The following is a 15,372-nucleotide window of genomic DNA, read 5'->3' on the forward strand; positions in this document are numbered from 1 at the left end:
TCTGTAGCAAACTGTGCTAAACCTTCCAAATACGTCTTTCATATGAGATAGCAACGATACAAACAATGTTCCAATGAAACTGGGGAAAGTGGTTGGCTTGGTAGGTCTTTTGTTTAAGGTGTCTTTTATCTATAGCATTCAATACACCGTGCTTGAAGGTGTTGAAAGAGTGACATATTTTGCGCATTTCATAGACATATTCTTTCATTTTTTCGGTAACATTTCGATGAGTAAGCGACGAACCATTAATCTTAAAGAAGCTTACAAAACGTCGCATATCTGTAGTACACCTCACACCCCATGGTAACGGAACCATGTTATGCCACAAATCGTTGTTTCTAGCCATCTATGAATTCTTGCGTACCTACAGTATTACCAAATTCTGTACGTTTTATCGAATAAATAAGCTTTGAAATAATTTTTGTTTTACACATTAGAGCAATGCTATACAAAATGTACAATTGAATTATACCAGAGAGAAATAAAATTGTCAATAAAAAAATAATAATAAGAAATAATAATAAGAAACTTTCAGTTTCAATTACAATTGAAATAAGGTCTAGTTTCGGTATTAGCTAAGCATTTTTAATCAATTGATACATATTTTTATAATTACATTTATATATATACACATAAATTTATATGTATATAAACACACACACACACACACACACACACACACATATATATATATATATATATATATATATATATATATATATATATATATATATATATATATATATATATATATATAAATTTATATCTTTTTACTTTCATTTATGTATATATTTTTAATATGTATATATTTAATTTTTTAAATATATTTTTGTGTATAACATTTGGTGAATTTTTTTTATTTATAAAATTGCAAAATTGCAATTGATTTCTATCATTTCATTCATACAATCGTTTCTCAACAATAACTTCATCTGTGTAATTTGAATTCATTTCCGCATACTATCCCTCAACGCAATCGAAGTGCCTTTCCTATGGTTGTACCTCATGTTTGAGCCTCTTTTACCAAATAATACTAAGCAACATTCTTTGTACTGTTTTCAAACTATCGGTATTTCACAATATGCCTTGATCATACCGACTGATATTCCTCCTATGCGTGCCCCCAACGTCGAACAAATGAGGTAAAATCCTTTCATAAAAGGGACTTACTAACAAATGAGTGTGAGTTTACAGCAGCTAATACCGCAAAATTGTACCTAAGTGTCAACCGACACAATGGGTCACATGATACCGAAGCCAATATGGTCTGAGCGGTAGACTTCAAAAGCTGACTTTTTTCGGAACCAGCTATGGTCGTACTTTACACGGTGGAATGTTGGAATGATCCAAGAAGTCGAGGGCCAGCCAAATAAATGAAGGTACTTCGTTTTGAAAGCTTAGACTCCGCGCTGCTCAAGTGCAGAAGACCCATCCAGCTACAGACGGTCAGTCGCGGTGAAATGGAATGAAAAATTGAGAAACGAAACCTTTTAGCCTTATAATAATTTATTAAGGGGATTCCCGACAGCAGACCTTGTGACGCCTGTGTCTGATTCTCATATGAACGTCGAGTTGAGGATGATGTTTCGGAAAGAGTTTCAAAGAATAAGAACCGTTGTAACGAACACCGAAGGTGTTGAACATGACGGTCTCTGTCATTTAAGGGCTGAACATAACTTCCTGTCTTGATGCACTGATTACTGAAAAATGACATTCAATATCCGATTACGACTTCCTTACAGTTTTTTTTTCAATTTCATTGCCGTTTTATGAGTTGCTATGATAAAACGAATGAACAAAACTAAAATAAATGTGTAAAAATTATAATTGAAACATATTTGATCTTAACTAACGCAACATTTTTTCAGCTTCATGCTTTTATATCATCGTCTTTATTAGATAAAGTTCTTCATAATCTTTGGTGGTCATATATTGGAAACATAAAATTCCATAAAAATCGTTAACAATAAACTGCAAGAGAAGCTTAGTATACATATTCTATCCGTGGTATAAACCAATGATTTTATGCTCGAAAATTTAGCTTAATCATGCAACACAGTTTAAGAGTTAGTCCGTCGATTTTACTGCTTTCATTATTAGACTTATACAATTTAGCTCATATCTCTTACCGCTTCATTTCTCGGAAGGTATTTGAAGCAAACGTGTGAAGAGAAACTTTCTGATTGTCGATGTGGCACGGAAGATCATTTCTATGCAATGGATTACAGAATCCTTTGAAGCAAAACAGGATATATTAAAAAACAAAACAGGAGATAAAATATTGATTCAAGTAGTTTTATATTAAATATTTTTGGGTAAAATCTAGAAAAAAATCGAAAAGTAAATTTTGTAAAATAGCAAATATGTATAATTTTAGTATTTTAGTATTTTCAGTAATATATATATATATATATATATATATATATATATATATATAAATATTTATATATATTTATATATATATATATATATATATATATATATATATATATACATATATATAAATTTATAAATATTAATATATATATATATATATATATATATATATATATATATATATATATATATATATATATATATATATATATATATATATATATATATATATATATATATATATATATATATATATATATATATATATATATATATATATATATATATATATATATATATATATATATATATTGTGAAACAGAAATTGACAAATACTAAAATTATACCTATTTGCCATTTGCCGAAATATTAAAAATATAAAACTGCTTTCATTAATTTTTTTTGAAAAACACACACAATCATACTTTCAAGATCTTGATTAAGATTTCTATTTTAAGATTTTGTTTCATTTCAAACATTTTTTATGTTGTTAATATTCATATAATTTAAAACATTTAAATACTACATATTGAACAAAAGCATATTTAAAGCAGTTGCTGTTCAATCTTTTATCTTAATTTTCAACAGAAATAAGTTGAAATGTTGACAATTTTGTGTACGTTTGTTATATGCTACAGAGCAAAAGCCCAGAAAACAAATCGTCTTGCTAATCCACAAGAAAGCACGAATTTACAGCCTTAAGACATCCTTACGACGATTTATTTGACAGAAATTGTAAACGTTGCGTGACGTGAAGCATTTCGGTTTATGCTTTTGGGACGACGCGTTGCAAATTATATTTCTATAAATCTTTTTCTTTATTAAACGAAATTTAAAAGAAAATAACAACATGTTATAAAAGTACAACTTATGCCAAAATTTAGCGATCATTAAAAACTTATGATTAAAACGTTGTATCTATTATAAATGCATTAGCGATACGTTTTGTTTGTATGTTTTGTCATTGAGCCTTAAATTGCTTTCGTAAATTTAAAAAGATTTTATTTCAACTATTTCAACATTTTGTTTTATTATTACTGTCAACAGTTTCAAAAGAATTAAAAGCCTGCTTCTTGAATTCCTTTTTTTCCTGAATTAAAAGAAATTATACCCTGCTTCCACTAATATGTTTATACATGATCGAATATATTCACTCCCTTCAATGATTTGTCGAGTATATCCGCTTCCATATGAACAACCGCTACTATCTCTATATGAAGCTACACACACAAATTCGTGATACATCTACTTGTTTGTTATCTTTCTTTTTGGGTCTTTTCTAAAACATCTGTTGACTCTTTAACTGTGTTGTGCTTCTGAACTGAAGTATAAATGACTTCAATTACACGCTACATTATAGAACCGTGCAAGCACCATTCATCCGTAACAGTGACTAATTTGAAACTCATTTTTTTTCTTGCTTAATTTTTTTTCTATCAATGGCATTACTGCGGTCGATCGTTTCATCATATGGTAGGTCGTGGATCCGATTCAAGTGACACCGAGTCGGAACCTGGAATACTATTGAAGCGGAAACAGCGGCGATCGAGGACCACCTTCACGGGTGAGCAGCTGGAGGCACTAGAAAAGGCGTTTCAGCGGACGCAATACCCAGACGTCTACACACGGGAAGAACTAGCTTCGACAACTAACCTCACCGAAGCACGAATTCAGGTATGGTTTAGCAATCGTCGAGCTCGACTTCGAAAACACGCTGGAGCGCAAATGTCTACTCCGCTGACAAGTCTAGGCACACTGCCTATGTCACAGTATCACCCTGGAGTGGCTTCGAACGATTCCTACCAAATGGCGGCAGCAGCTAACTATGAGTTTGTTACACAAAATTCGTCGAGTTTTTCGTCGAGTCACTTCCAGCATGGACACTTCGGAGGACAAAACTTTTCTACCAACCACATGGGCTTCCACCAAAACAATCAAGGTGGCAACAAATAAACCCTGTGTTTTCAAATACATTCAGTAACCCTGTTGTACTAATTTGCAGATTTCCTTCCATCGGAATATACCAAAATGATGAGTGAAGAATACATCAAACCTGCGCATGAGAATTCAGCTTCCATTAAGTTGAGCCCCCCGGCTACCCAAGCTGAAAATTACATTAAGGTTCCCCCCACCGCTCCGGTTGTTACACCCATCACGGCACAGGAAACTCCTTGGAGTCAGTCGTATCCTCCACATCATCCAGGACAAGCATATGCCACAAACTTGGTAGGTTGCCCACCATCTGTGAACACCGGCACCACTGTCGATTATCATTCAATGCAACAAGCTCCTGCATCTTATCCTAATAAATACTGGTCCTGATTGACTACCGTGATATTTGGGACTGACACGCTCGCATTGCAATACTGATCCAGATAAACAGGCTTGGTATACTAAACACCATTCCCTTATATCTATGGTCATAACGCGCTATTCGTTTAGAATAGGTTATTCAACTTGATGATTTTTTTTTTCAAAAAAGAGATAAATTTTCATGTAGGCACTATAGTACATAATTAGTCCAGTTCAACCTCTCTTATATTTATTATACTTATCATGTAATATCTTTTAATCAAGTATCAAATGTGTTGAAATTCTAAACAACTATTAGATGGTTATTTTAGGCGTAACAAAAAAAAGCAATTTAAAGTTATTTTCCACGATACACAACAAATAAACTTCGCGATGCACCTGAACCAAAATAATATGAATAAAAGGTATTAATGTGTAATGCGAAATGTTGGATTATGCTTTTTGGACAGTATCCGAAATCAAAGGAATTTTCTACTACTTATACTACTCAATTGGATTCACTTCTGTATCGTTAAACTTGCAGTCTTAATTCTGTTTTCAACGGCACGAAAGTTATCCAAAACGCCTAAGAGTATGCAACAATCGTACTGCGCTTTATTGTAAAATGTCTATACTGTTTTTGGGCTTAAAGGCGAAGCGTTAGCTTTCGGTGCTTGATGATACTGAGTCAAAACTATAATACTTGATGCCAATCCGCTTACTTGAAATTTCAAATCACGAAAGTCTAACATGCCGTACTAGCAACGGATGTTCCACCAGGAGAATATGAAGAAATTTACCACATTTGGAATTGCTGCAATACAACTTGCGAAAGATAAATAATTAATGGTGAAACAAAAGATATTAAAACTAGATCTACCAAAAGTACTTGAAAAAGAAAAAAGCTTGGTCTTATGGAAAGCTTTTACATACAAAGTAAATCATATTAAAGTCTACCCGTATTCGAGATCATTATACCATACGGATCATCATAATTTTATTTTACAATTAATCGTGTACCATTATTCATAACAGATAGAATTGATCTTAATTGGTGAAAGTTTTATTGAACAAATAGGTTTTAAAAAGCGGGAGGCAATTTTACAAAACAATTATAATAGTGAAGACACTGGAATTGATGCCCATTGTGTCCAATATGGAATTTGAACAGGCGTGTCTGCTCCTGTTGTTATGTTATTCGAATTGAGCGTATTGTTAGTTTGCTTTAATGAAGGTATTTCAACGGGTGGCAGACAGATCCCAAGTTTGGCACTAAACATTGCTCCAGGTCCACCTGGACAAACGTTCTCATATCCAAACAGCTGTCCATGGATTTTGCGGCACCAGAAATACTTTGATGGGTCTCCTTGTTTTGCCATAAAGCCTTCTCGATGGCACTTAAAAACACATGTATTAGCAATCGAATTAAATTCAGAACCTTCGTCACATTTATACATAATAACGTTTTTCAAAATGGATTGATTTCTTGATCGATAAAAGTTACAGAACGCATAGAACCGATGGTCTTGTGGAAAAGCCTGGAAAAATGTTCGTCCATTCGATCGGCATTGTACTGTGTGACATCGTGCGCTCCTGCTGCAAGACTGGTCTTTTGAATTGTACACATACCCTGATGGACATTTATAAGGGCGACCGTTATTACCAGCTTGAGTACATTTGAAAAATTTCCGACAATCCTGAGGATCGGGAAATACCCCTTTTCCAGTACAAAGCTTTCCGGTTTTGAATCCACTTTCGTCTACTTGTTGCGTTCTTGTGCACTCGGGAAATTGAACATCGGGCACTGCAAGACATGCTCCTCCCATGTCTTGAGCTAATGTGTTACAATATGTTGAAGGAGGGCAGTTGGTTTCCGGTAGCATCGATTCATCGTTTATATGTGCTATGCAAACACGTATGCGGCGACACCCGGTGCACACAAACGAAGACACATTACTACATTTTCCAGTAAGAGATTTGTCGATGAACGGTCGAGAAAGTTCAGAGATGGTTGACGAACCAATCAGATCAGAACTTGGTACTTCATTTGCTTGCAAATAATCTTCCTCAGAAGAGCTGTAATGATTGAACACGGCAGTTTCAGTATCACCTACATTTATCTCATAACTGCGAATCGAAACCAACAAAAAACCCTGTTTAATTAAACAAAACAATGACACAATTATTGTAACACACTGATATAACACAAATTATCTTCAGATGCTCACGGATAGAAATAATTTCACTATTGTTGTCTTCCCCATAGTTGCAAACGACTTCAGTCATATAGCTTCCAGCACAGAACTATTCACCCAAAAACACGCTTTAAATCCTATTTATTGCCATCTTTGCGTGCAACTTATTTATTTGGCCTACTTTCTCGTCGCTCTGAAGATATGTGTAAATCATATCTAATCGGCATAATAAATACCATAATGGTATCTTGGAGTAGCATATATTGCAGAATTGTATGCATTGTTAGAGTTGTTTATTTTTTCACAGATCAATAACAACCAATGTTTGCTTGACATATTCTAACTCCCTCGATAAATTCTTTTCAAAAATAGGATGGTAATTTGGCATTAGAAATCCACAAACTTCGTTTCATTCGCTTATTATTTTATGCAATGGATGTTTCATTTATTTTTTTCTGTACATATATTTTAGTGGTAAAGAGTCATCATAAGTTGAGGTTTTTTATTTAGCTAAGATATACGTGAATAGTATTTAATGTCACATTCAATTTCATAGTCTTCTGGATGGTTTGTGGAGCCCATAGTAGGCACGATTTCTCTGAACAATACGCCTTCGGATTTCGCTGCTTACGTTGTTGTCAATGTTGTTGTCTAACGTTGTTGTCTAAGCAGGTACTTAATCTTCGTCGCATTGAGCCTCAACCAATCTTAGCGGCTTCACGTTTCAGTCTGGTGTACGCCTCGTATACCGCCACGGCTGTCCGTCTGGTGATGTCAATGTCATCCGCGAAGCCCGGGAATTGGAGAGATCGCTTTCGCTTCCGCTTCCCGGGGAATCCGTACTGCTGCATGGTGTTCCATAACTCCGTCCGATTTATGGTGTCGTAGGCCGCATTGAAATCAATGAATAGGGTGTGCGTGGGGATCTGATGCTCTCGGCATTTCTGAAGGATCTGCTGAAGAGTAAAGATTTAATCGGTGGCGGATTTGCCTCCAACAAACCCAGCATGGTAGCGACAGGATTAAAGGATTCGCGACAGGATCTTATAAGCAACATTCAGGACTGTGATGGAAGTTAGCACAGTCAAATCTGTCGCCCTTTTTGTAAATTGGATGTATGACACCCAGTTTCCGTCCGGTAGTTCTTCCTGGTCCCAAATCCTTATGATCAGCCGATGGATGTTAACGGCATGCCTCTCCGGTCCCATCTTGAACAGTTCGGCCACTAGCCCATCGCTGCCAGCTGACTTATTACATTTCAACTGTTGGACAGTGCTGATGACTTCGTCCAAGGGTGGTGGGGGCACTACGTCATCGTTATGTTAGTTGTCGTATGGCAGCTCAATTTTGCATCCAGCGCCTGCTCCGTTATCCACTGCTTCTGATCCGTTGAAGTGTCCGTCGAAGTGGCACTTCCACCTGTCGATCACCTCCCGCTCGTCCGACAGAATGTCTCCCTCCACGATGCGGCACATCGCGATCATGGGAGTAAAACCGTTACATTACCGTAACCCTCACAAAAATGTTACGCTTAGTTTAATTTAAAAAAGTTATTAGCGCAATCATAAGAAAGAATATATAAAATTATTTAAAATGATGTATAAAACATATTTTTTCGACGAAAAATCATGATGCTATTGTTATCGAAACATGTACGCACGTCGATTTTGATGCATTTAGAACAACTTTTTGGACTTTGTTGCTTTATATCTCAGCAAACAGATTTTTTTGATTTTTGAACCAATTTCATGTCATACACAGGGCATATTATAATAAGTTGTGAATACTGCAATGAAGAGCACTCTACGCAGATGAGAAAGGCTCACACCAATTACCATCGAGTTTGATGCGGTATTCGTTGAAGGATGTACGACTTGGGCTAGCAAAGAAGAGTCATATTGAGAGCTAATTAAGCAACTCTGCACAAGAAAAAAGTGTGAGGGGTACTGTCAAACGTCTAGACACCCAAAATCAAGAGAAAAAGGGGGTAAGGACAGAAGATTAGATACTCGATCGTTTGGGAGCCGAACCTTAGCAGTTTCAGGCAGGCCTTGACCGTACACCGGTTGTTGACCCATTTAAGAAGAAACAGATGGTTTTGTTTAAGATTATATTTGACATCTAATATTTGTTTTATAACAATCAGCCAATTGGTCTTTCAAAACAAAGCTTTTTTTTTGGAGTAGTATATTCAAACCAATTCGAGAATAACACGCTTAGCTTATGTGCTAAATCCAGGAATGCACATTTGAGATATTTCATCAAACTTCAGCGTTGAAGGACATGTTTGCTCAAACAATTCGATCTAGTGGGAGTGAACAGCATGATGTTAGCATATTCAAACAAATTATTTAAAAGTTACCATTACCTTGCTAGTGCTGACATTTACACATTCGTAATACATATTCGAAGAGGGATGAGCAAACCTTCCAGAGGACGGACATTTGAACATACAGCGCTTTAAGTTTACATCGAATACATCAGTTTTACGGGCGCATTTGAACATTAAAGGACCTTTCGCTGAGCAGAAAAAATATAATTGTGGGTAAGGACTATAAACAAACCACTGATCTTTGTTGCGGCTGTTACTACAGTCCATTTGGAAACAATCAGATGAACGCCGTTTTAAGAAGCATGATGCGGTTGTCTGATTATACACATTATTCGCAACTAAACAATTTTGTCCGTAGCTTAACATTTCTGAATCGCAATAAATGTAACGAGTGCAGTTTGAGGGATCTAAAAATTCAATGTGTTAAACCAAAACAAATATTGAAATAAAAATCTATTATCAAATTTTTGAATTATTAAACTCTAATTGCATAACATACCAGGGTAAAATCCAGGAGCATCTAGCGGGCATAAGTCATCTGATCCATTACAGACATATCTCGTTTCAGGGATGCTTGAACAAATTCCAGCGCCGACACAGTAGGGCTTGGTTGGATCCACATCCTGGCAGCGGTAATTTGTTAGAACGGTGCCATCGTAGTTGCAAATTTTAACAGTATTGCAATCGGCACAATCTAGTCGCGATATGCATGATCCATCATCGCGTACCTCACGTTTCGAAATAAGCGCTCGAAATGCTACTGACGACTTTAAATATAGTAAAATATAGTTACTAGTTACAAATAAGACATTCACTATTGTTGGATATTCACTATAGTGAATACTACACCTGAGCAGTCACTGCTGCAAAAAATAGGAATATGACCACCGCTGCACGCATTTTTTTCCAACACTGTTCATTTACCGGTACACTAAGCGCTAATGAAGCGGTGAAAACTGTTGTTTTTATAACACATCTCTCATCACAATCAACAATCCACAAATTTGGTTATTTTTATAGCAAACCGTGATAATAAGATAACATATCTAGCCTGCAAATATAAAAATGTAAACGCAGTAAATCAAAACCGTTTATAGCTCAAACTCTGAGAATTTGCTGATAAAAATGCAAAACATATTTCCTCGTGGTTTTCTCAGTATAGAGCAGACATACTAACATTTTTTTTAGTAACTATAAAATATCATGAATGTTGACCTAGCTTTGATGTTGACCTAGCTAACACATTTGTATCATTCATATATGTGCAATAACATATTCGCATCATTTTCAATACTATGCATTACATTACATACATAATTACGTACAATAAAGTAATACTTACTTACACTGCACAGAGCCAAAGGCTTGATGGCGTCTTAGCCACATTGAACTTGAACCATGAAACGACGGATAGATTGGCTAATTAGGGGGTGGTGACGTACGATGCGACATTTACTACAGATGCCACGACCACCACCGTATGGAGGAAACGTTTTTCGCAGTTGGTAACCGAGTGCAATCCGAAATCATCGTCTAGCAAAACTATAATTGATAGGCTCTGCACTCCCCTACCGAAGAGAATGAAGGACTTTTAGAAAGGCCGTCTAACAATAACACTTGAACCACATGCATGACTTCAAAATATCTTGGGGGACTTCAAGGCAAAGGTAATGTGAAGCCATCTACCATACTCGGCTGTTGGTACATCTTCAACGACCAACATGTAGATAAGCTGCAGAAGACAGTCGATTCTTATAACCGTCCGGAAGCCAACATCGGTTCTGATTCACGATTTGATTAATTTAGTAATTCATTGCATGCTGTGTAAAATGCGGGTGTGCACTGATTATACGATGGCGAAACGCATTTACGTCGCAACAAACTTCTTTTTGAATATCAGCAATGATACAAGGCTTGAATAATTTTTTCATGGCCTACATCTCATGTCAGCTGATGTAAAACTCTCATGGCCTTTTGTTAATACCAAGAGACTGTGCCATTTACATCCCCTTTTTTGTCTTAATCTATATTGTGATATACATTGATAACATAAACATCATTGGTTTGCGCCACTACTACGAGCCAGAAGTGTAACGACGGATGGAGCAAGCGAATTGTAGATAAACAAGACAAAAACCAAAACGATGAGGGCACTTCTAGCGACTTGATAACAAATGTAAATACGAAACTGTATGTACCTATAGGTGAGATGTGCATATAGGTTTAGTTAAGCTGTTCATATGAACATAACACACGTAGAAGGACCTAATAGAGATAAAATGAAGGTGTTGGTGAATCTGCTTGAAAGTGCGCAAACACTGCATTCGCGTGGATCTGTTTTCTAAAGCTAAGACCAATGAATGATTATAGTGCCTGGTAAGTGTATAAGTACATGCATCTAATTACCTTCTTGTAAAAGCTTTGTTCATTTAAAAATGTACCAACGGCCTACACTTGTAAAAAATACGAGATTTTTTTATTGTTTTGAAGAAATTACCACGTTTAAAATTTTTGCATCATAAATTTAACTTTTTATTATTGTTTTCATTTGCTTGCTACAAGGTAATGCATGAATTAAATTATTATAGCCAAACCGAAAAATTCTGATATTCAATCAGTTAATGTCATGCTCCAACGTTGTTCTCACATAGCATCGTTTTCGCGTTGAACACTGTTGTACCCAAACAAGAGTATTCGAACTTTTGTAACTGAAATGAAATTTTATTATCTCATTAATGCACAATGATCGACATATGACGTGAGAATTTCCTTACCCCTCCAGAAGTTGTTGGCAGGCATGAATAGTAACGGTTACTACTGCCCTTTACAGGGAAGTTTCCTTCTGTAGCACACGAAAATTCACACAGTCGTTTGGATTCATTAAAAACATCGTAGATTCCATCACATTCGAAGGTAACAGCTCCATATATTCCGCAGAAAATGCTCAATCGGGGATTAGGTTTATAAGCGTACCACTTATTTTGATGTTCTGCGCTCATGCAATCAATCTGGAAACAATCGTCAACCGACTGGCGCAAAGACCACGACTGACTCTTGGAATTAAATATGTGAGCCGACGAGGGACTGCTTACAACAGTGGAAAACTTTTCAGAATCGCAAAACACTGATTCACTACAGTTTTGAGGCACTATAAGGAATTCGAGAATATAATGATGCTGTATTATTTTGAAACATGTTAGTTAGAATAATTACCTGGATAAAACTTGTTAGTTGTAGGACACAGATCACTTTTTTGTATGCACTCAGGCTGTGCACTATTGCTGCATTCACCCTTGTTAGTGCAGTAAGGACTTTTGGGATTAATGGCACCACAATCGAACGATCCAATTATATCTTTATTATAATTGCAAACCTGAATAAGACGTTAAATATGTTTAGTGTATTATTAGCGTTCAACGCAGCCCAACCATGTTCAAGACCGAAAACTACCACAACTTGTGTGCAACTCCCGCAATAAATACGATCTGCATTGCATTCATTAGCTGACATTAGATTATTATTTAATCCAACAACGCTTCTTTTCCGTGGAACCCGAATTGGTAGATCTGCAACAATAAACTAGCAATTGAACATTAATTTGAATTAATTGTTTTTGTTCGAATCGAATATGACACCACGCTAATTGGAAAATAAATCGATTGACTTTACCTTAAGCATTACTGCGAATAGACACAGTCTGAAAATCAACATAAACTTAGCCATATTTTAAAAAGCTTGCTAGAAAATATACAACTGCGGTCGGAAACTACAGAATTATTTTCGACATCACGCGGTTTTATACTTTTTGGAAATTTCATATACAAGCACAGATAAGGATTTGAAATGATATCAAAAAACATGGGACTGGTGTATTCTTTGGCGAGATAAAATTATTCAGTAAACAATAATGAAGGCTCTTTTGCCTTGACAATGTGTAAGCACTGGGAGTGCTATCTCAACATTATATATCATGCCCAATTCATGCTCCTATTAACTTCAATCACACAGAAAATAGTTCAGATAACCGCGTTGTGGATTGTATGTAATCATACAGATAGAAAACTATAGCTCAGCCTTTCGTTGAGAAAATAAAATTTCCAAAGAGTAATGTACATATACCAAAATACTACTCCTGAAATGATCGCTCTAAAAAAACACAAATATGAATATTGTAAGTGGTGCTAAAGTTAAAGTATTGTACCACAATCAATAATCTATTATGTTGGATTTAAATGTACTGCTTCATCTACAGCAACCAGTGCTGGCTGTACTTACTTACTTATTTATCACACGCTACAACCGCTTTCCGGTCTTGGCCTGCTCCAAGAGAATCCGGAACCGCTCGCGGTCGAGCGCCGTTGTCTGCCAATCGTTTAACCCGGCCTTTTTGGCGGACGCCACGCCATCACTCCATCTCAGTTTGGGCCTACTACGCCTCTTCTGTCCATGTGGGCAGCCTAAAAGAACTTTACGGGCTAGATCGTCCGGTGGCATTCTAATGACGTGGCCTGCCTGGCCACCGGATGACCGGAGCCTGGCGAGTTTAATTCGCTGCACGACAGTCAGACTATCGTACTTTTCGTAGAGCTCGTCGTTGTATCGGCTTCTCCATTGTCTTTCCACACACACGGGGCCAAAGATCCTTCTCAGCATCTTCCTCTCGAACGCGGCTAAGAGGGTTTCGTCAGTTTTGGAGAAGGTCCATATCTCATAGGCGTATGTGAGTACTGGAACTATGAATGTTTAATATAGTTCCAGCTTCAGCCGTCGCGACATGTATTTTGAGTCGAGAGGTTTCGTCATGCTGTAATGTGACCGGTTGGCTACCTGCACTCTTGCGCGTAATTCAACTTCTATGCTACTGTTGGTGCTGACGTTTGACCCAATATAGGTAAAACATTGGACGATTTCAAAGATTCGTTCACCTATCTGTACATAACCCCTCCGTGAACTCGCATTAGTATTTGTTAGTAGGGCCGCTGACGGTGCCACCATAATTTTGGTGTTTGCCTCCTTAATCTCCAAACCGAGGTTCTCAGCCGCCTGCTCAATCCGCTTGTAAGTTTCTGCTACATAGGAGAGCCGTAAACCAATTATGTATATGTCATCAGCGTATGCCAGGTTCTGCATTGACTTGTAGAAGATGGTCCCCGAGGTTTCCACTCCAGAGTCTTGAATGGCTTTCTCAAGCGCTAGGTTGAAAAGGAGACAGGCAAGCCCATTGCCTTGGCGCAGACCCTTGGTGGTAGTCAAGGGCCTTGAGAGTTTTCCATCCACCATCACCTGGCATGTGACGTTGGTCATGGTCATTTTAACAAGCCTGGTGAGCTTGGCCGGGATTCCAAAAGAGCTTATTGTGCCGTGTAGTTTTACTCTTGTTATGCTGTCGTATGCGGCTTTGAAATCTATGAAGAGATGGAAAGATTGGAGCTGCTGCTCTGCCATCTTCTCCAAGGTATAACAGATCTGGTGAAGATCTGGTCAGCGGTTGATTTTCCTTTTCAGAATCCTCTCTGATAGTTTCTAACTATTTCTTCTACGAATGGGACAAGTCTCTCTGCAAGATTAAGGAGAAGATATTATAGGCGGTATTCAACACAGATTCCAATCACAATCCAATCGGTATTCAAGATTCCAATCACAAGGCATCGATTTGCTATCCCACTCCTCAGTAATGATTTGATGAATGTCGCGTTCAAGTGCTGCACCTCTGTTTTTGATCAGTTCGGCTGATATTCCGTCGGTGCCGGGTGCTTTATCGTATTTCAACCGACGGATTGCTTTTCGGGTTTCGTCCATGCTAGGTGGCAGTAGCATGATATCATCCACTAGTGGAGCCTCTAGCTGTTCGTTGAACTGATCATTTGGGTATTCATGAAAATACTGAGCCAATCGCGAGAGGACCTCTGGCTGGTAGCTGACCAGAATTCCATCCTTATTTCGACAACAGGTCACCTTAGGTATAAAGGTTTTTCCGTGACCTGCTACATCTTAGTAAAACTTGTTCTATGGACCGCATCGCACTCTGATTCTTTGGAGTTCCTGCACTCGTTGGCTCTTGAATCGATGTTGGCTCCTCTATATGCTCTGACGTTTAACAGGCTCGGCTGTCTTCTGCGGCTTATCAACACGTAGTCGATCTGGTTGGAAGTGGCTCCATCTGGGGATATCCAAGTA

The 15,372-nt window shown here is 37.1% G+C and overlaps 4 protein-coding genes across 4 annotated transcripts in view; 1 reads left to right on the plus strand and 3 right to left on the minus strand.

Moving 5' to 3' along the window:
• LOC128721212 (protein gooseberry-neuro) overlaps window positions 1–4,698 on the plus strand; it is a 17,309-nt gene extending 12,611 nt beyond the window's left edge. Inside the window, exons 5-6 of the mRNA XM_053814939.1 lie at window positions 3,854–4,315; window positions 4,379–4,698. Coding sequence (XP_053670914.1) covers window positions 3,854–4,315; window positions 4,379–4,698 — 782 coding nt within the window. The remainder of the gene's footprint in view (window positions 1–3,853; window positions 4,316–4,378) is intronic.
• Window positions 4,699–5,780: 1,082 nt separating this feature from the next.
• On the minus strand, window positions 5,781–8,338 carry LOC128725052 (uncharacterized). Its single transcript, XM_053818774.1, has 2 exons — window positions 8,283–8,338; window positions 5,781–6,795 (listed from the first exon to the last, which is right to left on the minus strand). The coding sequence occupies exons 1-2, from the start codon at window positions 8,336–8,338 to the stop codon at window positions 5,781–5,783; spliced, it is 1,071 nt and encodes a 356-aa protein (XP_053674749.1).
• Window positions 8,339–9,084: 746 nt separating this feature from the next.
• LOC128725063 (uncharacterized) lies at window positions 9,085–10,902 on the minus strand. Its single transcript, XM_053818785.1, has 4 exons — window positions 10,887–10,902; window positions 9,695–9,889; window positions 9,232–9,602; window positions 9,085–9,168 (listed from the first exon to the last, which is right to left on the minus strand). Exons 1-4 carry the CDS (start codon window positions 10,900–10,902, stop codon window positions 9,085–9,087), a joined length of 666 nt encoding a protein of 221 aa, XP_053674760.1.
• A 917-nt stretch (window positions 10,903–11,819) lies between these two features.
• On the minus strand, window positions 11,820–12,705 carry LOC128725074 (uncharacterized). Its single transcript, XM_053818796.1, has 4 exons — window positions 12,646–12,705; window positions 12,409–12,568; window positions 11,970–12,343; window positions 11,820–11,903 (listed from the first exon to the last, which is right to left on the minus strand). The coding sequence occupies exons 1-4, from the start codon at window positions 12,703–12,705 to the stop codon at window positions 11,820–11,822; spliced, it is 678 nt and encodes a 225-aa protein (XP_053674771.1).
• Window positions 12,706–15,372: the final 2,667 nt, after the last annotated feature.

The sequence above is a fragment of the Anopheles nili genome, chromosome 2 (assembly GCF_943737925.1).
Source record: "Anopheles nili chromosome 2, idAnoNiliSN_F5_01, whole genome shotgun sequence".
Taxonomy (NCBI): Eukaryota; Metazoa; Arthropoda; class Insecta; order Diptera; family Culicidae; genus Anopheles; species Anopheles nili.